Source organism: Ahaetulla prasina, chromosome 1 (assembly GCF_028640845.1).
Source record: "Ahaetulla prasina isolate Xishuangbanna chromosome 1, ASM2864084v1, whole genome shotgun sequence".
Lineage (NCBI taxonomy): Eukaryota > Metazoa > Chordata > Lepidosauria > Squamata > Colubridae > Ahaetulla > Ahaetulla prasina.
Genome location: NC_080539.1, coordinates 373,891,369 through 373,916,440, shown reverse-complemented (window position 1 = coordinate 373,916,440; position 25,072 = coordinate 373,891,369). Strand labels below are relative to the sequence as shown.

General features: G+C 44.7%; 1 protein-coding gene across 1 annotated transcript in view; it reads left to right on the top strand.

Annotated features, from left to right (window-relative positions):
• Positions 1-6,482: 6,482 nt before the first annotated feature.
• Positions 6,483-25,072, top strand: part of ANKRD24 (ankyrin repeat domain 24) — a 52,948-nt gene continuing 34,358 nt past the window's right edge. The window contains exons 1-7 of the mRNA XM_058163405.1: positions 6,483-6,521; positions 13,500-13,630; positions 16,464-16,552; positions 16,740-16,804; positions 18,203-18,260; positions 20,508-20,578; positions 23,836-23,942. Of these exons, the coding sequence (XP_058019388.1) occupies positions 6,483-6,521; positions 13,500-13,630; positions 16,464-16,552; positions 16,740-16,804; positions 18,203-18,260; positions 20,508-20,578; positions 23,836-23,942 (560 nt within the window). The remainder of the gene's footprint in view (positions 6,522-13,499; positions 13,631-16,463; positions 16,553-16,739; positions 16,805-18,202; positions 18,261-20,507; positions 20,579-23,835; positions 23,943-25,072) is intronic.

The window sequence follows — 25,072 nt, the reverse complement described above, 5'->3', positions numbered from 1 at the left end:
TAAATGTGCTGAGCTCAGATAGCCATATCCTGCTTTCAAGCATTAGCTGCATCCCGGTATCGCTACGAATATGTTTGTGTTGCCTCCCCCATGTCTGGTATCGGTTCCCCAATATTTAGTTCTTGGAATTATAGAATAGAATAGAATAGAACAGAATTTTATTGGCCAAGTGTGATTGGACACACAAGGAATTTGTCTTGGTGCAGGTGCTCTCAGTGTACCTAAAAGAAAAGATACCTTTATCAAGGTACAACATTTACAACACAATTGATGGTCAATATATCAATATAAATCATAAGGATTGCCAGCAACAAGTTATAGTCATACAGTCATAAATGGAAAGAGATTGGTGATGGGAACTATGAGAAGATTAATAGTAGTGCAGATTCAGTAAACAGTTTGACAGTGTTGAGGGAATTATTTGTTTAGCAGAGTGATGGCCTTCGGGAAAAAACTGTTCTTGTGTCTAGTTGTTCTGGTGTGCAGTGCTCTATAGCGTCGTTTTGAGGGTAGGAGTTGAAACAGTTTATGTCCAGGATGTGAGGGATCTGCAAATATTTTCACGGCCCTCTTCTTGATTCATGCAGTATACAGGTCCTCAATGGAAGGCAGGTTGGTAGCAATTATTCTTTCTGCAGTTCTAATTATCCTCTGAAGTTATTATATTATAAATATTATAAATTATAAATAAATTATAAATTATAGCCATATATGGAGTGTAAAATGCTAAGATAATGTATGCGCCGCCTATACGTAGCAGAACAGTATATAAAGCCCCGTTGGAAGTCCCTGACTTTGTTCAGACCCTCAGCTTTGTTCTGTTTCCTGAACCTGCGCAATAAAGTACCCTTCCTTCCCAGAAGAGCTAGCTTGTGTCTCGTCTTTCCACAACAGGTTGATTGGCAGTTCCATGGGTTGATGGTTCTCACTGTCAGGAAATGTCTCCTTATTTCTAGGTTAAATCTCTCTTTGGTCAGTTTCCATCCATTATTCCTTGTCTGGCCTTCAGGTGCCTTGGACCCCCGCCTCTCTGTGGCAGCCCCTCAAATATTTATTTATTTATTTATTTATTTATTTATTTATTTATTTATTTATTTATTTATTATTTTGATTTATATACCGCCCTTCTCCCGAAGGACTCAGGGTGGTTTACAGCCACATAAAACAGAAATACAAAAATTAAAAACATTAATTTAAAAAAAACCTCATTCAATTAGGCTAAAAAACTAAAATTCTATAAAAAAACTAAAACTCTATTAAAAGCCCCCATTAAAACTATTAGGCCAGCCCTGCGCGATGAAACAAGAATGTCTTTAGCTCCCGTCGAAAGGTCCGGAGGTCAGGGAGTTGACGTATCCCTGGAGGTAGCTCGTTCCAGAGGGCAGGAGCCCCCACAGAGAAGGCCCTCCCCCTGGGGGTCACCAGTCGACATTGTCTGGCCGACGGCACCCTGAGGAGGCCCTCCCTATGGGAGCGCACTGGTCGATGGGAGGCATTTGGTAGCAGCAGGCGGTCTCGTAAGTAACCCAGTCCTATGCCATGGAGTGCTTTAAAGATAGTAACCAGCACCTTGAATTGCACCCGGAAGACCACCGGCAACCAGTGCAACTTGCGTAGGGAGGTGTTGCGTGGGAGCCTCGAGTTGCTCCCTCTACTACCCGCGCAGCCGCATTCTGGACCAGTTGGAGCCTCCGAGTGCTCTTCAAGAGGAGCCCCATGTAGAGAGCGTTGCAGTAGTCTAGGCGAGAAGTGACGAGGGCATGAAATATTGGAAGATGGGGCCGGATAGCTCAGGCTGTTATTAAGAACACAAAGCCTGCAATTACTGCAGGTTCAAGCCCGGCCCAAGGTTGACTCAGCCTTCCATCCTTTATAAGGTAGGTAAAATGAGGACCCAGATTGTTGGGGGGGCAATAAGTTGACTTTGTAAAAATATACAAATAGAATGAGACTATTGCCTTATACACTGTAAGCCGCCCTAAGTCTTCGGAGAAGGGCGGGGTATAAATGTAAACAAAAAAAAAAAAAAGATGTTATCCTGTCTCCCCTGGTCCTTCTCTTCATTAGACTAGCCATGCCCAGTTCCTGCAACTTTCCATCGTATGTTTTATCCTCCAGTCCCCTAATCATCCTGGTTGCTCTTCTCTGCACTTTTTCTAGAGTCTCAACATCTTTTTTATAGTGTGGTGACCAAAACTGGATGCAGGACTCTAGGTGTGGTATAGTATAGTATAGCCTTTATTGTCATTGTACATCATGTATACAATGAAATTGGTTTTAGACTCACTGGTGCAATCTATGACAAAAAAAAATACAAGCAACATAAATAGTATAAAGAATAAACTCTAGGCAAGTAATTAGGGGGAAAAAAGAAATAGAAAAACTGTGTGTTTTTCATGTTTTCCATGTGTGCGTGTGCATGGAGTGATTGTGGTTGTGTTTAAGAGTCTCACAGCTGGTCTTACTAAGGCTTTATAGCAGTGGTAGTCAACCTGCCCACTACCGCCCACTAGTGGTCGTTCCAGCTGTCATGGTGAGCGGTAGGGGTTTTGTCCGATACTGAAGCACTTTCCGTTTTTATAATTTAATTGACTTTTTACAAAAAAATTCATAGCATTATTTAAAAACATTTTTATTAGATTTTCATAAAATTCCCCGTGACAATTTAAATTTCTGAAAATATACTATTTAACTACAGTAAGTTGTTTTATAAAGATTTATTCTGCCAAACTTAGCGACAGTCCAACATAAAGTGTTTGGTAAGTAATGATTATTACATGCTTTAACTTGCTGTAACTCTGCTTTATAAATTTTATAAAGTAAAGTTACTTCCCTACTTTATAAATCACCATGACTGTGGAACCGGTGGGTGGTTAGAAAATTTTACTACTAATAGAGATACAAAAGTGGGTGGTAGGTATAAAAAGGTTGACTACCCCTGCTATATATTTTTATTTTTATTTATTTTATTTTGTCACAACAATATATGTAGGTATCATACAAAAAGATTATATAGTAAATAAACACATATATGGGTAAATATAAGGAGGTATAAGCATATATATAGGAAAAAGAAAAGAAAAACAATAGGACAGGAACAGTAGGCACGTTTTGTGCGCTTATGCACGCCCCTTATGCTCCTCTTAGGAATGGGGTGAGGTCAATAGTAGAAAGTTTTTGGTTGAAGATTTTTAATTTTAGGATTATGGGAAGAGACCACAGAGTCAGGTAAAGTATTCCAAGCACTGATGATTCTGTTACAGAAGTCATATTTTCTGCAATCTAGATTAAAGCGGTTGACATTAAGTTTAAATCTATTAGTTGCTCTAGTATTATTGCAATTAAAGCTGAAGTAGTCTTTAACAGGAAGGACATTACAATAGATGATTCTGTGAATTAAGCTTAGGTCATGTCGAAGGCGACGGAGTTCCAAGTTTTCTAAGCCTAGGATTTCAAGTCTGGTGGGATAAGGTATTTTATTGTTTTCAGAGGAATGGAGAACTCTTCTTGTAAAATATTTCTGGACACGTTCAATTGTATTATAGAGTGGTATTAGTACCTCCCTTGATCTTGATTGTATCCCTCTGTTAATGCAATTTAGATTGCATTGGCTTTTTTGGCTGCCGCTGCACACGGCTGGCTCATATTTAGCTGGTTGTCCACTAAGACTCCAAGATCCCTCTCACAGTTCCTTCTATTAAGCCTGGTTTCACCACTTTATATGTGTGCTTTTGGTTTTTTTCTTGCCTAAGTGTAAGACTTTACTTTTTTCTACATTGAATTTCCCGTTCTTTCTAATAGCCAAAGACAGTTTACTCATCTTTATGCAACGGGGAAATCCCTGCTGTTGAGGAATTAAGATTAAAAATAGCTGGAGCTGCTGAGACTGATTGATTTGATGAGGTCCCATCAAGCCAGTCTGGACACTCAGCAGTCCGAGAAAAAGGTCTGTCCAGATCCTGGTCCTTCAGCTCTTCTTCCATTATCCCTGTAACTGAGTCTGTCCCTCTTTTGGCTGGTGGTCCTCTTTTTCTTCTTCTGGTTCCTTTCACTTTTTCCAGCATCAAAATGATCCTCCAGTGGATCCTTGAGCCAATCCTTGAGTGGCTCAGACTGCTAAAACAGTCTGTTATTAAAAGCAGCTGCCTGCAATTACTGCAGGTTCAAGTCCCACCAGGCCCAAGGTTGACTCAGCCTTCCATCCTTTATAAGGTAGGTAAAATGAGGACCCAGATTGTTGGGGGCAATAAAAGTTGACTTTGTATATAATATACAAATGGATGAAGACTATTGCTTGACACAGTGTAAGCCGCCCTGAGTCTTCGGAGAAGGGCGGGATATAAATGCAAATTAAAAAAAAATCTTTACCAGAGCACTAGGCTGTAGAACATAAAGCACAGAATAACAGAGTTGGAAGGGACCTTGGAGGTCTTCTAGTCCAACCCATTGCTCAAGCAGGAGACCCTATACCATTATGGACAAATGGGTATCCAGTCAGTTCTTGAAAACCTCCCGTGATGGAGAACCCACAACATCTGGTGGCAAGTTGTTCCACTGGTTAATTGTCCTCACGGTTAGGAAGTTTCTCTTTAATTCCAGGTTGCTTCTCTCCTTCATTAGTTTCCATCCATTGCTTCTTGTCCTGCCTTCTGGTGCTTTGGAGAATAAATTGACCCCCCTCTTCTTTGGGGCAAGCCCCTCAAATATTGGAAGACTGCTATCATGTCACCCTTTTGAGTGGCTGTAAGTGTGAAAAGGGGACGCGCGGTGGCTCAGGGGCTAGGATGTTGAGCTTGTCCATCGAAAGGTCAGCAGCTCGGCGGTTCGAATCCCTAGTGCTGCCGTGTAATGGGGTGAGCTCCCGTGACTTGTCCCAGCTTCTGCCAACCTAGCAGTTTCGAAAGCAGGTAAAAAATGCAAGTAGAAAAAATAGGGACCCCCTTTGGTGGGAAGGGAACAGCGTTCCGTGCGCCTTTGGCGTTGAGTCATGCCGGCCACATAACCACGGAGACGTCTTCGGACAGCGCTGGCTCTTCGGCTTTGAAACGGAGATGAGCACCGCCCCCTAGAGTCGGGAACGACTAGCACGTATGTGCGAGGGGAACCTTTACCTTTACCTTAAGTGTTAAAAAACGGTCATAACTCACTTTTTTGCAGTGCCGTTGTAACTGTGAATGGTCACTAAATGATCTGTTATAAATCGAGGACTCCCTGTATTATCGTATCCCATGTGATTACCTTTTATAATTGTGTTACTTAGCAGCTGCAATGACTCTCTTAACGGCCGTGGCAAGAAAGGTCATAAAAGGGGGGCAAAAGTCACTTAAGAAATGTCTCATTTAGTGATGGAATTTTGGGGCTCAATTGTGGCCGTAAGTCGAGGACTACGCCTACTAACTTGGAATGAAGAATCTGGCCAGATCAAGAGCAACATTTTCTCCAAGCTGGCTATATCTTCCCACACTACATCCCTAACCCTGGTTAGTAAGCACTGGAAGCTTTCAAGAAGAGACCGGACTGGTGTAGGGTGTCCTGCTTGGGCACGGGGTCGGACTAGATGACCTGCAAGGTCCCTTCCAACTCTGTCAATCTGTTAAATATTCCAGTATTTGAGGGAGCTGCCACAAAGCAGAGGGGGACCACTTATTTTCCAAAACACCAGAAGGCAGGATGAGAAGCAATGGATGGAAACTAATCAAGGAAGAGAAGCAACCTGGAATTAAAGAGAAACTTCCTAACAGTGAGGACAATTAACCAGTGGAACAACTTGTCACCAGATGTTGTGGGTGCTCCATCACTGGAGGTTTTCAAGAACTGACTGGATACCCATTTGTCCATAACGGTATAAGGTCTCCTGCTTGAGCAGCGGGTTGGACTATAAGACCTCCAAGGTCCCTTCCAGCTCTTGTTATTCTGTGCTTTACGTTCTACGGCCTAGTTTCCCCGACGGTGAGGGCAATTAACCCGTGGAACAGCTTGCCACCAGAAGTGGTGGGTGCTCCGATGCTGGAGGCTTTTAAGAAAAGACCCGATAGCCACTTATCTGAAATGGCATAAGGTCTCCTGCCTGAGCAGGGGGGGTTGGACTAGAAGACCTCCAAGGTCCCTTCCAGCTCTATTCTGATTAAAAAAGCATCGACCTGGATGGATTTGAGAGCAGAGAGAAGCAAGAAGGGAGCTGGGTTTGTGTTTGTCTTTGTGTGTGTGTGTGTGTGTCTTTGTGTGTGTTTGTGTGTGTGTGTGTGTTGTCTGTGTGTGTGTGTGTGTTTGCTTTCAGCCACTAGAGGGAGCCAGTCCTGCACTGCTGCACCCCAGGGCCTTTGTGCGGTGCAGCTGGGTACCTGGACCATTTTGCTTCCATCTACAACAGCCGGCCGGCAGCTGCCCTGAGCATCTCCCCCTTTGGTCCCCTTCTTTCTGCACCAGGCCTGGGGGGCAGACAGGTTGGATGGATGGCGACCCGCTACTTCCTCGGGGGAACCATGAAGCAGATCTGCTTCTGCGCCGCCTCCCCCTTCGTGGTATGTTCTTTGCACCCCAGCATCTCCCTCCCTTTTTTCCTCTTTGCCTTCCGATGGCCTCCCCCTCCTCACTCGCCCCTCCCCGAGCCCATCGCCACTGCCATTGCACCAAGCCTTCCTTCCTTCCCCATCTCTCCGGTGTGTGTACGTGCGTACGTGTGCTGGTTTCCAAGCAGCTGAAGGAGATGTTTTGTGTAAAACGTTCATGTTGCCAGGGACCGAGGTGGGGGAAAGGGGAGGGCTGTGTAGCAAGGAGAGGAGGGCAGTTGCGCTCTGTGCATGCACAGAGGGCAGAGAGCCCGCAACCATCACCCACTTGCCTCTCCCTGCGCTCTAGAAGGGTTCCAGGCTGTGTGGTGGAGAATGAACTGAAGTCTACACATTGTTTTTTAGCAGAAATGTAGAAGCTAATGTAGATGGAAATGGAGGAGAGAGAGGAGGAGGAGGAAAGGAGGAGGAGGAGGAGAAGAAAAAGAAGAAGAGGAGGAGGAGGAGGAGGAGGAAAGGGAGAGGAAGAGGAAAAAAGGAGAAGATGAAGAGGAAGAAAAAGAAGAAGAGGAAGAAGAAGAAGAAGAAGAAAAAGAAGAAGAGAAGGAGGAGGAGGAAAAAGAAGAGGAAAAAGAAGAAGAAGAAAGAAGAAGAAGAAGAAGAAGAAGAAGAAGAAGAAGAGTGAAGAGAACTCTCATGTTTTCTATTTAGCCTGATATCCCTGCTTAAGGATGTTTTCCTGGTTCCTTTGTGCTGTAAAGGATTTTCGTCTGGTTCCCTTCCTCCTCTGCCCCTCCATTATTATTATTATCACAACCACCCTGTGAGGTAGGCTTGGCTTAGAGATGATGTATAACAGAATAAGAGAGTTGGAAGGTGCCTTGGAGGTCTTCTAGTCCAACCCCCTACACCATTTCAGACAAATGGTTGTCCAATCTCTCCTTAAAAACCTCCAGTGATGGAGCGCCCACAACATCTGGAGGCAAGCAGTTCCACCGGTTCATTGTCATCACTGTTAGGAGAGGGTTAGTCAAGGTCACTTCATCAGCCGACATCAATCCTCTCTCGCTGCACCTCTGTTTGAAACCCTTCCAATACTTTTAATTTTATTTCATTGCCTGTGGAGATTCTCCGTCATCCAGTTCACGGTTGTTCCCAAAAGTGTTTTTTTTTCCAAAAGGCAACCGGACTTCCTTTGTTTTTCCTTGAAGACGTTTCGCTTCTCATCCCTGAAGCTTCTTCAGTTCTGACTGGATGGTGGAGGATGGAAAGGACTGCAAAGAATATAAATCCTTCCGTTCTCCGCCATCCAACTGGAACCGAAGAAGCTGCTTGTATGAGAAGCGAAACGTCTTCGAGGAAAAAAAACGAAGTCCAGGTGCCTTTTTCAAAAGGGCCAATTTTATTTCAGCTTTTCTCGGCATATTCTCAACCTATCTGGTCTGTTTTGCACCCTTTCTTCTTTTTCTAAGAATATTTGCTCTCTGCATTTCTTGGAGTGAAAGGTTTCTCTCTTCCCCCCTCCTTTCACTTCTCATCAATGCAGTTCCAAAGGCTTTTCATGTTTTTTAAGGTTGGTGAGACTCTGCCTTGGCATGTCTCAAGCTTCCAAGGTAGGTCAGGGTGAAGGAAAAGGGACATTGGCGTCAGAATTGGGTTATTCCAGAAGATGACTCCAAAAAAACAGCCGAACCACCTGGCCCTTTGCAAGGTTGAAGGCAGGGAGGGTGGAATTTTCCGCCCGTGAAAACCCCATGCGATGGCTGGATTTGTAAAACCTGCTGAAGTGAATCAAATTCTCCTTCAGAGTGATCTTGACTCCCAGACAGCCCTGAAGGCACCAATGCAGCATTTGGGCAGCTTTGCAGAAGTGGCTGGCTGGCCCTTGCCTTTAGCTGACCAGTTTAGCCAGCAGCCCTCGGATTTTTCTGGAGTGTCCCCTTTCCCAGGGATCTCCAACTTTGGCAACTTTAAAACTTGTGGACTTCAACTCCCAGGATTCTGGGAGTTGAAGTGCACAAGTCTTAAAGTTGCCGAGGTTGGAGACCCCTGCCCTATCCTAAACCCTCAAACATAGTTTGCTCTTTAGGAACGACGGAATGACAGAGTGGGAAGGGGCCTTGGAGGTCTTCCAGTCCAGCCCCCTGCTCAAGAATTACACCATTTCAGACAAATGGTTGTCCAATCTCTTCTTAAAAATTTCCAGTGTTGGAGCATTCACAACTTCTGGAGGCAAGTTTTTCCACTTATTGATTGTTCTAACTGTCAGGAAATTTCTCTTTAGTTCTAAGTTGCTTCTCTCCTTTATTAGTTTCCACCCATTGCTTCTTGTCCTGCCCTCAGGTGCTTTGGACAATAGCTTGACTCCCTCTTCTTTGTGGCAACCCCTGAGATATTGGAACACTGCTATCATGTCTTCCCTAGTCCTTCTTTTCATTAAACTAGACCTACCCAGTTCCTGCAACCGTTCTTCATATGTTTTAGCCTCCAGTCTCCTAATCCTCTTTGTTGCTCTTCTCTGCACTCTTTCTAGAGTCTCAACATCGTTTTTACAACGTGGCGACCAAAACTGAATGCAATATTCCAAGTGTGGTCTTACCAAGGCATTATAAAGTGGCATTAACACTTCGCGTGATCTTGATTCTATCCCTCTGTTTATGCAGCCCAGAACTGTGTTGGCTTTTTTGGCTGCTGCACACGGCTGGGTCACATTTAAGTGATTGTCCACTAGGATTCCAAGATCCGTCTCACAGTTAGTGAGAGATTGTGTTCCAATCTCTTCTTAAAAACTTCCAGTGTTGAAGCATTCACAACCTCTGGAGGCAAGCAGTTCCACTGATTAATTGTCCTCACTGTTAGAAAGTTTCTACTAAATTCTAGGTTGCTTCTCTCCTTGATGAGTTTCCATCCCTTGTTTCTTGTTCTGGCTTCGGGTCCTTTGGAGAACATAGAATAAAAGTGTGGGAAGGGACTTTAGAGGTCTTCTAGTCCAACCCGCTGCTCAAACAGCAGACCCTTGATCATTTCAGATAATAATATACCAGACGCTTCTAAAGATGCCCCCTTCCCTTCCAAATAATATAAATAAGACTCACCAGATAACATCCTGCTTAGTTTTGTGGATTTTTTTTTTTAGCTTTCTGTATTCTTACCAGGTAGGGTCAACCATCATGTCAAACTGCAATATGGTTTGTAGATCTGGGTGTAAGATGAGAGGTCGAGGGGTTTGCAAAACCAGGTTTAGGGTTTGCTGTAGTGAGCCGAACAAATTTGTCATGAAGGAGGTTCTCGCGCCCCCAAATTTTCTTCTTGTTTTAGGAAGGAATTGTCCTTCAAAAGAGGGAGTGAAGACACCGAGTTTGTGGTCGGACAAATTCTAACCCTCCGTGTTGCATGTAGTAGACCAGGGGTTCTTTCTTCAGGATCTGGTGCAGCGTTCCTCAACTTTGGCAACTTTGAAGATGCGTGGAATTTCAACTCCCGGAATGCCCCCAGCCAACATGGGGAATTCTGGGAGTTGAAGTCCACACATCTTCAAATTGTCAAGATGGAAGAATGCTGGTCTGGTTTGAGGTTCAACTGATGTCTTCGTTGTTGTTTGGAATGAGTGTGGGGCTGAATCCTTGACTTGTTCTTCTCATGTCCCTCCGTTTTCTGGACCCAGTGACTGTCCAACCACATTATTCTAAAGATAAGAATGAGCTATAAGAACAACTCAATGGTCTTTGTAAAAAATAACCTAACCACCTAGCAGATACAATGAGTAGATTACTCTTGAGTTGTCATGTGACACCTCTCCTGCGCAGACTGCACTGGCTACCTGTGGCCTTCTGGGTGCGCTTCAAGGTTTTGGTAACTATCTTCAAAGCGCTCCATGGCATAGGGCCGGGTTACTTATGGGACTGTCTGCTGCCACCGATTGCCTCTCACCGACCCGTGCGCTCTCACAGGGAAGGACTCCTCAGGGTGCCATCGGCCAGGCAGTGCCGACTGGCGACACCCAGGGGAAGGGCCTTCTCTGTGGGGGCTCCCACCCTCTGGAACGAACTTCCCCCAGGACTTCGCCAACTTCCTGACCTTCGAACCTTTCGCCGCATCTCTTTATTTGCGCAGGACTGGACTAGAATTTTAAATTTTGAATTTGGTTTTAACTGGGGTTTTTATTACTTTTATTGCTATTTTAAATATTCGGCCTTATTTAATAAGTTTTTTAATCGATGTTTTATTCTGTATTTATATGTATGTTTTTTATCTGGCGGTAAACTGCCTTGAGTCCTTCGGGAGATAGGGCGGTATAAAAATGTGAATAAATAAAGAAATAAATAAATAAACTCTTGACTGGCCAAGTCCTAAGGAAGTTAATTGAAGCTTCATCTGTCTATGGAGATTCTCAGTCATCCAGATGAATAGAATAGAATAGAATAGAATAGAATAGAATAGAATAGAATTTTTATTGGCCAAGTGTGATTGGACACACAAGGAATTTGTCTTGGTGCATATGCTCTCATGGTTGTCCCAAAGGTGCTTTTCCAAGAGGAAACTGGACTTTCTGGTAACTTTCTGGTAACTGGACCAGAAAGTCCAGTTGCCTCTGGAAAAAGCACCTTTGGAATGAGGCTTCATCTGGTTCCATTTATTGGGAAATATTGACCCGGTAACTCTTGAGGAAGCCATCCAGACCCTTGGGACTGTTCATCCACCTACCCCTCTGTTAGATCTGTACCCCTGCTGATTAGGAGGTGATGTGTGGTTGGGGTCCACTTGGCCGCAAATGTGAGACAATTTTATCTCTTCAAGAAGGGGACCCAAAAAGTCCTGGAGAACTTCCCATCAAGTCTTCAACCTTCCCTTTTCTGAGGAAGGTTGTGGAGAATCTTCAGCGGTCAAGTTGTACCCAGAAAGACTTTTGGATGAAGCAGATTGTCTGAATCCTATCCCAAGTTTCAAGCTAGGACAGTGTGATAGATAGTCTCAGATAGATAGATAGATAGATAGATAGATAGACAGACAGACAGACAGACAGACAGACTGACTTGATCACACGTTGTTGACATCTGGAGGTGGTGGGGCCATCATGGCTCTTGATCTCTCAGTGGCTTTTGATGCCGTTGATCATAGCATCCTTTTGGGAGGCATGGATGTGGTGATGGTTCTCCTTCTTCTTGGACCAGTTTTGGTTGACGTTGATAGAAAGGAAGATGGGACTTTGAACTCTTTATGAGTGGGATGCCTCAGCGACCAACCCAGGGGTGAAATCCAGCAGGTTCTGGAGAAACGGTGGTAGAAATTTTGAGCAGTTCGGAGAACCGGCAAATACCACTTCTGGCTGGCCCCAGAATGGGGTGGGAATGGCGATTTTGTAGTATGCTTCCCCTAGAGTGGGGTGGGAATGGAGATTTTGCAGTATCCTTCCCCTGGAGTGGGTGGGAATGGAGATTTTGCAGTATCCTTCCCCTGGCGTGGGGAGGGAATGGAGATTTTGCAATATCCTTCCCCTGGAGTGGGGAGGGAATGGAGATTTTGCAATATCCTTCCCCTGGAGTGGGGTGGGAATGGAGATTTTGCAGTATCCTATCCCTGGAGTGGGGTGGGAATGGAGATTTTGCAGTATCCTTCCCCTGGAGTGGGGAGGGAATGGAGATTTTGCAGTATCCTTCCCCTGGCGTGGGGAGGGAATGGAGATTTTGCAATATCCTTCCCCTGGAGTGGGGAGGGAATGGAGATTTTGCAATATCCTTCCCCTGGAGGGGGGTGGGAATGGAGATTTTGGAGGATCCTTCCCTGGAGTGGGGTGGGAATGGAAATGTTGCAGTGTCCTTCCCTGGAGTGGGAGGAATGGAGATTTTGCAGTATCCTTCCCTGGAGTGGGAGGAATGGAATTTTGCAGTATCCTTCCCTGGAGTGGGAGGAATGGAGATTTTGCAGTATCCTTCCCTGGAGTGGGAGGAATGGGGATTTCGCAATATCCTTCCCCTGGAGTGGGAAGGGAATGGAGATTTTGCAGTATCCTTCCCCTGGAGTGGGGTGGGAATGGAGATTTTGCAGTATCCTTCCCCTGGAGTGGGAAGGGAATGGAGATTTTGCAGTATCCTTCCCCTGGAGTGGGAAGGGAATGGAGATTTTGCAGTATCCTTCCCCTGGAGTGGGGTGGGAATGGAGATTTCGCAGTATCCTTCCCCTGGCATGGGGAGGGAATGGAGATTTTGCAATATCCTTCCCCTGGAGTGGGGTGGGAATGGAGATTTTGCAATATCCTTCCCCTAGAGTGGGGTGGGAATGGAGATTTCACAGTATCCTTCCCCTGGAGTGGGGAGGGAATGGAGATTTTGTAATATCCTTCCCCTGGAGTGGGGTGGGAATGGAGATTTTGCAGTATCCTTCCCCTGGAGTGGGGAGACAATGGAGATTTTGCAGTATCCTTCCCCTGGAGTGGGGAGGGAATGGAGATTTTGTAATATCCTTCCCCTGGAGTGGGGTGGGAATGGAGATTTTGCAGTATCCTTCCCCTGCCACGCCTACCAAGCCTCACCACGCCCACCAAGCCGCGCCCACAGAACCAGTAGTAAAAAAAAATTGGATTTCACCAGTGGACCAACCTTTCCCCTTTCCTACTTCCTACGTATCTACATGAAACTGCTAGGGAAGATCCTCCATGGACATGGGATCTACATGGGGTCTTGAAGCTCCAATGATCTGGATGGAGATCTGGATGGAGAAGAACAGGTGTAAACTCAACCCAGATAAGATGGAATGGCTATGTGGGAATCTTGGTTCTCTCAGGAAGATCAGGGGTTGTCCATCTCTCTCTGTGTTGTCCCCGAACATGTATGTCAACTATATCTATTCTAGGAGCTCCTTGGTTGAGGCTGTTTCCTGAGTGGTTGGGTCAGATGGAGAAGCTTTGTTGGGCCTTCCAAGTTGGGTGGGCCGGGAAGGAGAAGGAGAAGTCGTATCTCCCCCGTCCCCCAAGTGATGCTGTTGGGTTTTCAGAGCCAAGATTGGAACAAGAATGACGAGAAGCTCCTGCAGGCGGTGGAATTCAATGATGCCGACCGAGTCTCTTCTCTCCTGCTCCGGAAGAGCTTGGTCCCCACCAAATTGGACATGGAAGGGAAATCGGCGTAAGTTTTTTCCTTCCTTTCTCCTTTCCCATCCCTTCCCACTTTCTTGTTTTCCCCTTCCCCTTTGCCAAATCTTCCCTTCCCTTTCTCCCTTCTTCCCTCTGTCCCTCCCTCCCTCCCTCCCCTTTCTCATCTGTTTAGTCCCTTTCCTTTCTCCTTCCCGCCCCTCCCCTTTCTCCCTTCCCTCTTTCTTTTTCATTCCTCACTTTTTTCCTTCTTCCATCTGTCCATCCCTCTTTCCTCTTCCCTTTCTCATCTATTTTATTTTTTCCTTCCTTCCTCCATTCACTTTCCTTCCTTTTTCTTGTCCCTCCCTTCTATCTCTTCTCCTTTACTTTCCATTTCATTTGTTGTTGTTGTTGTTAGTTGCAAAGTCATGTCTGACCCATGGATAACATTCCTCCAGGCCTTCCTGTCCTCTACTATCCTCTGGAGTCCATTTAAACTCATGCCTACTGCTTCAGTGAGTCCATTCAGCCACCTCATTCTCTGTCGTTCCTTTCTTCTTTTGCCCTCAATCTTTCCCAGCATTAGGCTCTTCTCCAGTGAGTCCTTCTTTCTCATCTGAGGTGGCTCTCACCCCTCCTGTTCAACATCTATATGAAGCCGCTGGGTGAGATCATCAGTGGCTTTGGGGTGAGATACCAACTGTACGCTGATGACACTCAGCTGTACTTTTCCACCCCGGGCCACCCCAGTGAAGCTGTCGAAGTGCTGTCCCGGTGTTTGGAAGCCGTACGGGTCTGGATGGGGAGGAACAGGCTCAAACTTAATCCCTCCAAGACGGAGTGGCTGTGGATGCCGGCACCTCGGTACAGTCAGCTGCAGATGCGGCTGTCTGTCGGGGGTGAGTCATTGGCCCCGATGGAGAAGGTATGCAACTTGGGCGTGCTCCTGGATGGTCGGTTGTCCTTTGAAGATCATTTGGCGACCGTCTCCAGGAGAGCTTTTTATCAGGTTCGCCTGATCCGCCAGTTGCGTCCCTTCCTGGACCGGGATGCCTTATGCACGGTCACTCATGCTCTCGTTACCTCTCGCCTGGACTACTGCAATGCTCTCTACATGGGGCTCCCCTTGAAGAGCACCCGGAGACTTCAGCTAGTCCAGAATGCGGCTGCGCGGGTTATTGAGGGAGCGGTTTGGAGCTCCCACGTAACACCTATCCTGCGCAGACTGCACTGGCTACCTGTTGTTTTCCGGGTGCGCTTCAAGGTATTGGTTACCACCTTTAAAGCGCTCCATGGCTTAGGACCGGGCTATCTACGGGACCGTCTACTGCCGGCCTCTATCTCCCATCGTCCGGTGCGTTCCCACAGAGAGGGACTCCTCAGGGTGCCGTCAGCCAAACAGTGTCGACTGGCGGCCCCCAGGGGGAGGGCCTTCTCTGTGGGGGCTCCGACCCTGTGGAACGAACTTCCCCTCGGGCTTCGACAACTACCTGACCTTAGGACCTTTCGCCGCGAACTTAAAACCTATTTATTTCGTATGGCTGGACTAGCTTGATTTTTACCTTTAATTTTAATTGAATTTGATGGGTTTTTAAATTTTTGTAATTTTATGGGGGTGTATATTATTTTAATTTTTGGGCAAATTTAAATCAGTTTTTTAAGGGTTGTTTTAACTATTGTGTATGTCTGTATTTTATCTGCCTGTTCACCGCCTGAGTCCTTGGAGAAGGCGGTATACAAATTAAAATATTATTATTATTATTATTATTATTATTATTATTATTATTATTATTATTATTATTATTATTATTATTATTATTATTATTATTATTATTATTATTATTATTATTATTATTATTCATTAGGTGGCCAAAGGATTTCAGTTTCATCTTCAGGATCTGGCCTTCTAAAGAGCAGTCAGAGTTGATCGCCTCTAGAACTGACTTGTTTGTTGGCCTTGCAGTCCAAGGGACTCGCAGGAGTCTTCTCCAGCACCAGAGTTCAAAGGCCTCCATTCTTTGGCGCTCAGCCTTCCTTATGGTCCAACCTTCACAGCCATACATTGCAACTGGGAAAACCAGAGCCTTGACTATACGCACTTTTGTTGGCAGGGTGATGTCTCTGCTTTTTAGTACGCTGTCTAGATTTGCCATAGCTTTCCTCCCCAGGGGCAAGCATCTTTTAATTTCTTGGCTGCAGTCCCCATCTGCGGTGATCTTGGAGCCCAGGAAGATAAAATCTGTCACTACCTCCATTCCCTCCCCATCTATCTGCCAGGAATCGAGAGGGCTGGATGCCATGATCTTAGTTTTCTTAACGTTGAGTTTCAAGCCAACTTTTGCACTCTCCTCCTTCCATTTCATAATCCCCTCCTTTTTACTCCTCCTTTCCCCCTCCCTCCTTCCCTTTCTTCTTTCCCTTCCCTTTCCCTTTCTTCATCCTCTCCCCCTCATCTCCCAGCCCCTTTCTGACTTCCTACTCTAGCCTCCTGGTGGTCTCCCATCCAAATAATAAAATGATAAAAAATTTTCACACCATTGCGGCATCCCTGGGGTCACACGATCAAAATATGGGCACTTGGCAACTCTCATATTTACGATGGTTGCAGTGTTCTGAGGTGGGGGGGAACGTGATCCCCTTTTGCGACCTTCTGACAAGCAAAGTCAATGGGGAAGCCAGATTCACTTAACAACCGTGTTACTCACTTAACAAACTCAGGGATTCACTTAACCACAGTGGGGCAAGGAATGGGACAAAATTCACTTAACGACTGCCTTGCTCAGCAACGGGAATGCTGGGCTCAGTTGTGGTCATAAGTCAAGGACTACCTGCATGGGTTCCCCCTGGCTATTGACGGTCCCCAGGAGTTTTTCCTCCTCTTGCAGATTCCACCTGTGCGCCATGAAGGGGAACGTGGACTGCATGGAGGTGATGCTGGCCCATGGGGCCGACGCTCTGACCACCGACGGTTCAGGTGAGAATATTTTTACGAATGTCTCAAAGAAGCAGGCTGCCTGATTTGAGTGGAAATCTTGAACCTGGCCCGGATAGAGCTGTAGCACCGTCGGAGACATATATACAGGTAGTCCTCGATTTACGACATCCTTGGAAGGCAAGTAACCCCGTGTCTGTCTTCTTCTGACCTTCTCCACCCTCCCCAGGTCACACTGCGTTGCACCTCTCGGCAAAACACGGCCACCCCCAGTGTGTCAGCAGGCTGTTGCAGGTAAGAGACGGCTACTCAGTTTGGCAAACTTTACAAGCAGAATTGTGTGTCGCCTTCTTCCAGGATGTCTTTTATTTGTTTGTTTTTAACATTGTCTTATTTTATGCTCCCCTTTCTTTGCAAATAAACTGTGTTTGACCAGAGTTAAATAAGTAACTAGGGTTATATAATAAATGGATGGATAGATAGATTAGGTAGGTAGGTAGGTAGGTAGGTAGGTAGGTAGATAGATAGATAGATAGATAGATAGATAGATAGATAGATAGATAGATAGATTATAGATAAAAGATAGATAGATAGATAGATAGATAGATAGATAGATAGATAGATAGATAGATAGAAAGAAAGATAGATGACAGATAGATAGATAGATAGATAGATAGATAGATAGATAGATAGATGATAGATAAAAGATAGATAGATAGATAGATAGATAGATAGATAGATAGATAGATAGATAGATAGAAAAACAGATGATAGATAGATAGATAGATAGATAGATAGATAGATAGATAGACAGATATAGATAGATGAGGAGAGAGAGAGAGATGGACAGACAGAGATAGATGAGAGAGAGAAAGAGAGATGGACAGACAGAGATCGATGAGAGAGAGAGATACAGATAGATAGATAGATAGATAGATAGATAGATAGATAGATAGATAGAAAGAAAGAAAGAAAGATAGATGACAGATAGATAGATAGATAGAATGATAGATAAAAGATAGATAGATAGATAGATAGATAGATAGATAGATAGAAAAATAGATGACAGATAGATAGATAGATAGATAGACAGATATAGATAGATGAGAGAGAGAGAGAGAGAGATGGACAGACAGAGATAGATGAGAGAGAGAGATGGACAGACAGAGATCGATGAGAGAGAGAGATACAGATAGATAGATAGATGAGAAAGAGGGAGACACAGACACTATAATAGGTTGGTAGATGGGTGTGTGGATGGACGGATGGATGGACGGATGGACGGACGGATAGACAGACAGACAGATATAGAGATAGATAGATAGATAGATAGACAGACAGATAGATATAGATAGATAGATAGATAGATAGATAGATAGATAGATGAGAAAGAGGGAGACACAGACACTATAGAGATAGGTTGGTAGATGGGTGTGTGGATGGACGGATGGATGGACGGATGGACGGACGGACAGACAGACAGATATAGAGATAGATAGATAGATAGATAGATAGATAGATAGATAGATAGATAGATAGATAGATAGATAGATAGATAGATAGGATAGGATAGATATGGCAGATAGATAGATAGAAGATAGAGATGATAGAGATGATAGATGGATAGATAAGCATCAGACTCCATCTTCCATTGAATTTGTGATTCTAATTTTTTCTTTCGCATCTCTTAAGTCTTCCTGCCATGTTGATGTAGTCGATAGCCAGGGAAGGACCGCACTCCATCACGCAGGTAAGTTCTAGGTTCGTGTTCTGGACATGAGGTGAGGTTATTGGCAAGCAGACCTTCTCTCCCTGAAAGCATCTGCCCATCCCACCAGATCAGATAAAGCAAAGATCTCCGACCCTGGAAACTTTTAAGACTATGGACTTCAACTCCCAGAATTCTTCAGCCACAGCATGGCTGGCTGAGGAATTCTGGACATTGAAGTCCACAGGTCTTAAAGTTGCCAGGGTCGGAGATCCCTGAGATAGAGTAACCGTACTCCAGCTCCTTTCCCTTAAGGGTTGCCATCTGGTGGAATGCCAGAACCTGTTTCCCCCCCACACACACGTGGCAGCCCCTGTCCTAGGGAAGCCCCTTCCCCTTGAGATCCAGCAGCCCCCTCCCCGTTTGTTTTCTGGAAAGGCGTAAGAAGCTGGTTTCCTGGGACAAGGTGAGGTTGGAGCCTGAAGATGGTGCTGTTGGACTGAAAAAGAATAGCTGGGTTGTCAGGTTTTCACCTCTTTTAAACAAAATTTGTTTTGGGGGTTTTATTGTCATTGTGGGTAGAAAGAGTGCAGAGAATAGAATAGAATAGAGTAGAGTAGAGTAGAGTAGAATAGAATAGAATAGAATAGAATAGAATAGAATAGAATAGAATAGAATTTTATTGGCCAAGTGTGATTGGACACACAAGGAATTTGTCTTGGTTCACACGCTCTCAGTGTACATAAAAGAAAAGATACCTCCATCAAGGTACAACATTTACAACACAAATGATGGTCATAGGGTACAATTTAACACTTAATGATACAACACTTGATGATAATCACAGGGCACAAATAAGCAATCAGGAACAATCAATATCAATATAAATCATAAGGATTACCGGCAACAAAGTTACTCTCATACAAAGCTGGCTTACAGTCAGCTTACAGTCATGCAAAGCTGGCTAAGAAACTCTGGGAGTTGAAGACCATAAGTCTTAAAAGAGCCAAGTTTGCAGACCCCTGGTCTAGTCTAATGAAGAGAAGGACTAGGGGTGAGAGACTAATCTCCTTAAAAACCTTGTTTGTGGGTGATGGAGCACCCACAATTTCTGGTGGCAAGCCGTTCCACTGGTTAATTGTTCTCATTGTCAGGAAATTTCTCCTTAGTTCTAGATTGCTTCTCTCCTTGATTAGTTTCCATCTGTTGTTAATTGTCCTGCCCTCAGGTGCTTTGGAGAATAGTTTGACTCCCTCTTCTTTGGGGCAACCCCTGAGATATTGGAACATTGCTATCATGTCTCCCCTAGTCCTTCTTTTCATTAAACTAGATATCCCCAATTCCAGCAACCATTCTTCATATGTTTTTAGCCTCCAGTCCCCTAATCCAGGGGTCCCCAACCTGTGGGCTCCAGCCCACTAGTAGCCTCTGAGCAGGGGTGAAATGCAAAATTTGTTACTACCGGTTCTGTGAGCATGGCTTGGTACTGGCGGTGGGGATAATGTGACTGGACGGGCATGGCCACCTTTTTTATTTTTACTTTTAAAAGCATTTTTTCTACAACCACTTCAGCCGAAGAGGTTGTAGAAAAAATGCTTTTAAAAGGCTCTGACGATCCCAGCTGAGCCGCGCAATCATCAGAGCCTTTTTTTTAACTTTTAAAAGCATTTTTTTGGCTGAAGAAAAAATGCTTTTAAAAGTAAAAAAAACAACTCTCTGATGATCGCGCGGCTTAGCTGGGCATGGGGGTGGGGGCAGGGATTTTTGCTACCGGTTCTCCGAACCACCCGCCACCATCGCTACTGGATCAGGCGATCCGGTCCGAACCGGGAGCATTTCACCCCTGCGTCCGTCCCCATGAAGCTTAAAAGCCGTTAGTACTCTCAGTTTACAACATGAAGGAATTTCTGAAGTTGGAAATTGCAGGAACGCTTACAAAAGCATCCCAACAATCAGGAGCCGGTGTGGCGCAGTGGTCGGAACGCGGTATGGCAGGCTGATTTTGTTCACTGACAGGAGTTCGATCCTGACCGGCTCGAGGTTGATTCAGCCTTCTGTCCTTCCGAGGTCGGTAAAACGAGGATCCAAATTGTTGGGGGCAACAGGCTGACTTTGTAAAACCACTTAGAGAGGGCCTGTCAAGTACTGTGAAGCGGTATCTAAGTGCTATTGCTATGATTAGTGAAAACGGATGGATTCTCATTTTGGTTTATCTTTCAGTGAAAACCTGTTTCGGTTAAGAAAGCATATTCTCTTTTTTTCGCCCCACCTCCCCCCGCCCCTCCCCAGCCATCCACGGGTCCATTTCTTGTTTGGAAATCCTTTGTGACTTCAAGGCTTCCTTGAACATCAAGGACCAGGTGAGAGTCTCTTCGCCCTCCATTCAGCCTAAATTGAGAGGTTTCTGGTGTCAACATATCATGAAGAATATATATATAATATATATATATAATATAAATATATATATATATATATATATATATATATATATATATATATATATATATATATATATATATATATATATATATATATATGTTTTCTGAGGTTTTCAGGTGTTTGTATGTAGGTCTTGGTTATTTGGGTTTCTCCGTAAATTGGAAGTGTCTTGGCGACGTTTCGACGGTCTCATTCGTCATCTTCAGGCTTCAGCTTCGTGCTTCTGGGAGCAATGTGTGATTGCAGCTGTTTCTTCCTTTTTAACTGCTAGTGGGGGTTTGAACTGATTGGGTGGGAGCTTGGCTGTGCTCTGATTGGATGGGGGTTTTTCAGTGCACGCATTGAAGAACACAAGAACTCAGTCAAAAAAGAGGAACCAACTTCTTCCCTGGTCCAACACCTTAAAGCCACAGGACACGATATTGACTTTAAAAAGACCAGAACTATTGCCAAAACTGAACACTTTAACAACAGAATAATCAGAGAAGCCATCGAGATAGAAAAACGCCGACACAGCATGAACAAATGAGATGATACCTCACTACCAGCCATTTGAAACCCACCCTTATTGACAAACGAGTCCCTAACACGAGGAATGACACCAGACCCACACTCACGAGGTCCACACAGGATGTCACCACCACACATCCACCCAGAAAGCAGACCCAAACCCACACTGATCATGAAGCACGACCAAGGAGCAGAAGCCAGACCGCAGCTGCAACATTAGCCATTTCAAACCCCTCCAATCCATACATGCAACAGACTGACACCCACTATGAAGATGTAGCACGAACACGAACACGAAGCCAAACAACAGTTATGCAGCTCATCAGCTCAAATCCCCCTGCAACTCAGACTAATCAGAGCACAAACAAGCCCCCACCCAAACAGGACACACCCCCAGCCAATCAAAAAAAAAACCCATCCAATCAGATCACAGCCAAGCTCCCACCCAATCAGTTCAAACCCCCCTAGCAGTTAAAAAGGAAGAAACAGCTGCAATCACACATTGCTCCCAGAAGCACGAAGCTGAAGCCTGAAGATGACGAATGAGACTTCATCGAAACGTCGCCAAGACACTTCCAATTTTACGCGGGAGAAAACCCGAATAACCAAAGACTTACATATATATATAACATAACATAACATCAGAGTTGGAAGGGACCTTGGAGGCCTTCTAGTCCAACCCCCTGCCCAGAGGAAACCCTACACCATCTCAGTCAAATGGTTATCCAACATTTTCTTAAAAATTTCCAGTGTTGGAGCATTCACAACTTCTGCAGGCAAGTCGTTCCACTTATTAATTGTTCTAACTGTCAGGAAATTTCTCCTTAGTTCTAAGTTGCTTCTTTCTTTGATCAGTTTCCACCCATTGCTTCTTGTTCTACACTCAGGTGCTTTGGTGAACAGCCTGACTCCCTCTTCTTTGTGGCAACCCCTGAGATATTGGAAGACTGCTATCATGTCTCCCCTAGTCCTTCTTTTTGTTAAACTAGACATACCCAGTTCAAAAAATATGCATCAGCTATATTAATTAGATATAATGAAGGGAACAATAGGACAGAAATGGTAGGCACTTTTGTGCTCTTATGCACGCCCCTTATAGTCCTCTTAGGAATGGGGTGAGGTCAATAGTAGACAGTTTTTGGTTGAAGATTTTGGGGTTTTGAGTAGAGACTATGGAGTCAGGTAATGAGTTCCAAGCATTAACAACTCTGTTACAGAAGTCATATTTTCTGCAATCAAGTTTGAAGTGGTTGATATTTAGCTTGAATCTATTTTTTGCTCTTGTAATATTGCGATTGAAGCTGAAGTAGTCTTTTATAGGAAGGATATTGCAATAGATGATTTTGTGTGTTAAACACAGGTCATGTCGAAGTCGACGGAGTTGTAAGTTTTCTAATCTCTTCATTTTTGCTTCTGTTGTTTCTCACAACCAGACCAAAGCCCCTCAGGTTACAGCCAGGCTGTGATTCCGAATGACCTCTGACAGGCTATCAAAAGGGTCTATCATTTGTAAAATCAATCAATCAATAAAAATTACATTTCTACCTTCTTCTCCTCCTGTTTCCTCTCCTCTTTCTCTATCCCTCTTTCTCCTTCTTTTCCTTTTCTCCCATCCTTGTCCTCCTCCCCTTCCTGTTTTCTATGCTTTTCTTTCCTCTCCTTCTTTCCTCTCTTTTCTCTTCCACCTCCTCCTTTTCATCTCTTCTTCCTCCTTTCCTTTTCTCCTTCCTTCTCCTTTTTGCCTTCTTCTTCCTCCTCCTGTTTTCTCTTCTCATCCCTCTTTTCTTTCCTCCTCTATCTCTGTCTTCTCTTGTTTTCTCCTTCTCCTTCTCCTTTTTGCTTTCTTCCTCCTCCTCCTCCTGTTTTCTCATCCCTCTTTTCTTTCCTCCTGCTCCTCTATCTTTCTCCTCGCTTGCCTTTCTCCTTCTTTCCTTTTCTCCTTTTTGCCTTCTTGTTTCCTGTTTCCTCTTCTCTTTCTTCTTTTCTTCTTTCCTCTTCCTTCCCTTCCTCCTCCTGTCCTCCTGTTTTCTCATCCTTCTTTTCCTTCCTCCTCTATCTCTTTCTCCTCCTTTTTTCTCCTTCTGCTTCTTCCTCCTCCTGTTTCTCTTCTCATCCTCTTTTCTTTCCTCCTCTATCTCTTTCTCCTCCTGTTTCCTCTTCTCTTTCTTCTTTCCTCTCCTTCTTTCCTTTTCTCCTTCTTTCCTTTTCTCCTTCTCCTTCTCCTTTTGCTTTCTTCCTCCTTTCCTTTTCTCCCTTCCTCCTCCTGTCCTCCTGTTTTCTCATCCTTCTTTTCCTTCCTCCTCTATCTCTTTCTCCTCCTTTTTTCTCCTTCTGCTTCTTCCTCCTCCTGTTTTCTCTTCTCATCCCTCTTTTCTTTCCTCCTCTATCTCTTTCTCCTCGTTTCCTTTTCTCCTTCTTTCCTTTTCTCCTTTTTTGCCTTCTTGTTTCCTGTTTCCTCTTCTCTTTCTTCTCGTTTCTTCTTTCCTCTTCCTTCTCTCCGTCCTCCTGCTGTCCCCTTCTCCCGTAACCAACTCCTTCAAGGAAAGGAAGGAGAACTTCCATGAATATCCATGTTGACGTTTTCCTCTGAATGGTGATGAAGTTACTGTAATGAAGACGCAGATATTTTAACTGGCCAGGCGCTGTTTCTCCCACTTTCTCCGGGCAGGATGGGGCGACCCCTCTGATGCTGGCAGCCAAGATGAACCATTCGGAGCCCTGCCGCTACTTGCTACACCGAGGAGCTGCTGTTAATGCCAGAGACCAGAAAGGCCGGTGAGAAAACTGGCGTGAAGCCAGGAATTTGTCTCTCTTCTTTCAAATATCATGATGCGCCGACCTCCTTATGTTAGTTTATTTTTATTTATTTATTTATTTATTATTCGTATTTGTATACCGCCCTATCTCCCGAAGGACTCAGGACGGTTCACAGGCAAATAAAAACATTAATATACAAATTAAAATAACCATTAAAAAACTTATTCTAAAGCCAGATTCTTAAAAAATAATATAAATATTAAAACTAATTAAAACCCCTATACATTTAAAATCTAGTCCAGTCCTGCACAGATGAATAAATGTGTCTTAAGCTCGCGACGGAAGGTTCGGAGGTCCGGAAGTTGATGGAGTCCTGGGGGGAGTTCGTTCCAAAGGGTGGGAGCCCCCACAGAGAAGGCCCTTCCCCTGGGCGTCGCCAGACGACATTGCCTGGCTGACGGCACCCTGAGGAGTCCCTCTCTGTGAGAGCGCACGGGTCGGTGAGAGGTATTGTTCTTTTTGGTCCCGTAAGTAACCCGGCCCTATGCCATGGAGCGCTTTAAAGGTGGTTACCAAAACCTTGAAGCGCACCTGGAAGGCCACAGGTAGCCAGTGCAGTCTGCGCAGGAGAGGTGTCATACGGGAGCCACGAGGGGCTCCCTCTATCACCCGCGCAGCCGCATTCTGGACTAACTGTAGCCTCCGGATGCCCTTCAAGGGAAGCCCCATGTAGAGAGCGTTGCAGTAATCCAGGCGATTTGGGATAAGTTTGAGTGATAACAGGTGTCAGTTAATGCAATGTAGATATGGAGGAGAAAATCAGTTCACCCAGACATTAATTTCAACCTATCAGAATAGAGCTGGAAGGGGCCTTGGAGGTCTTCTAGTCCAACCCCCTGCTCAAGCAGGAGGCCCTAAAGAACTGTGGGGCCATTGGTGCAGGGGTGAAATGTAAAATTTGTTACTACCGGTTCTGTGGGCGTGGCTTGGGGTGGGGGTAATGTGACTGGGTGAGCATGGCCAACTTTTTTTTTTTTAGTTTTAAAAGCATTTTTTCTTTGCCCGAAGAGGTTGTAGAAAAAATGCTTTTAAAAGGTTCAGAAGATCCCAGTTGAGTTGCCTGATCGTCAGAACCTTTTAAAAGCATT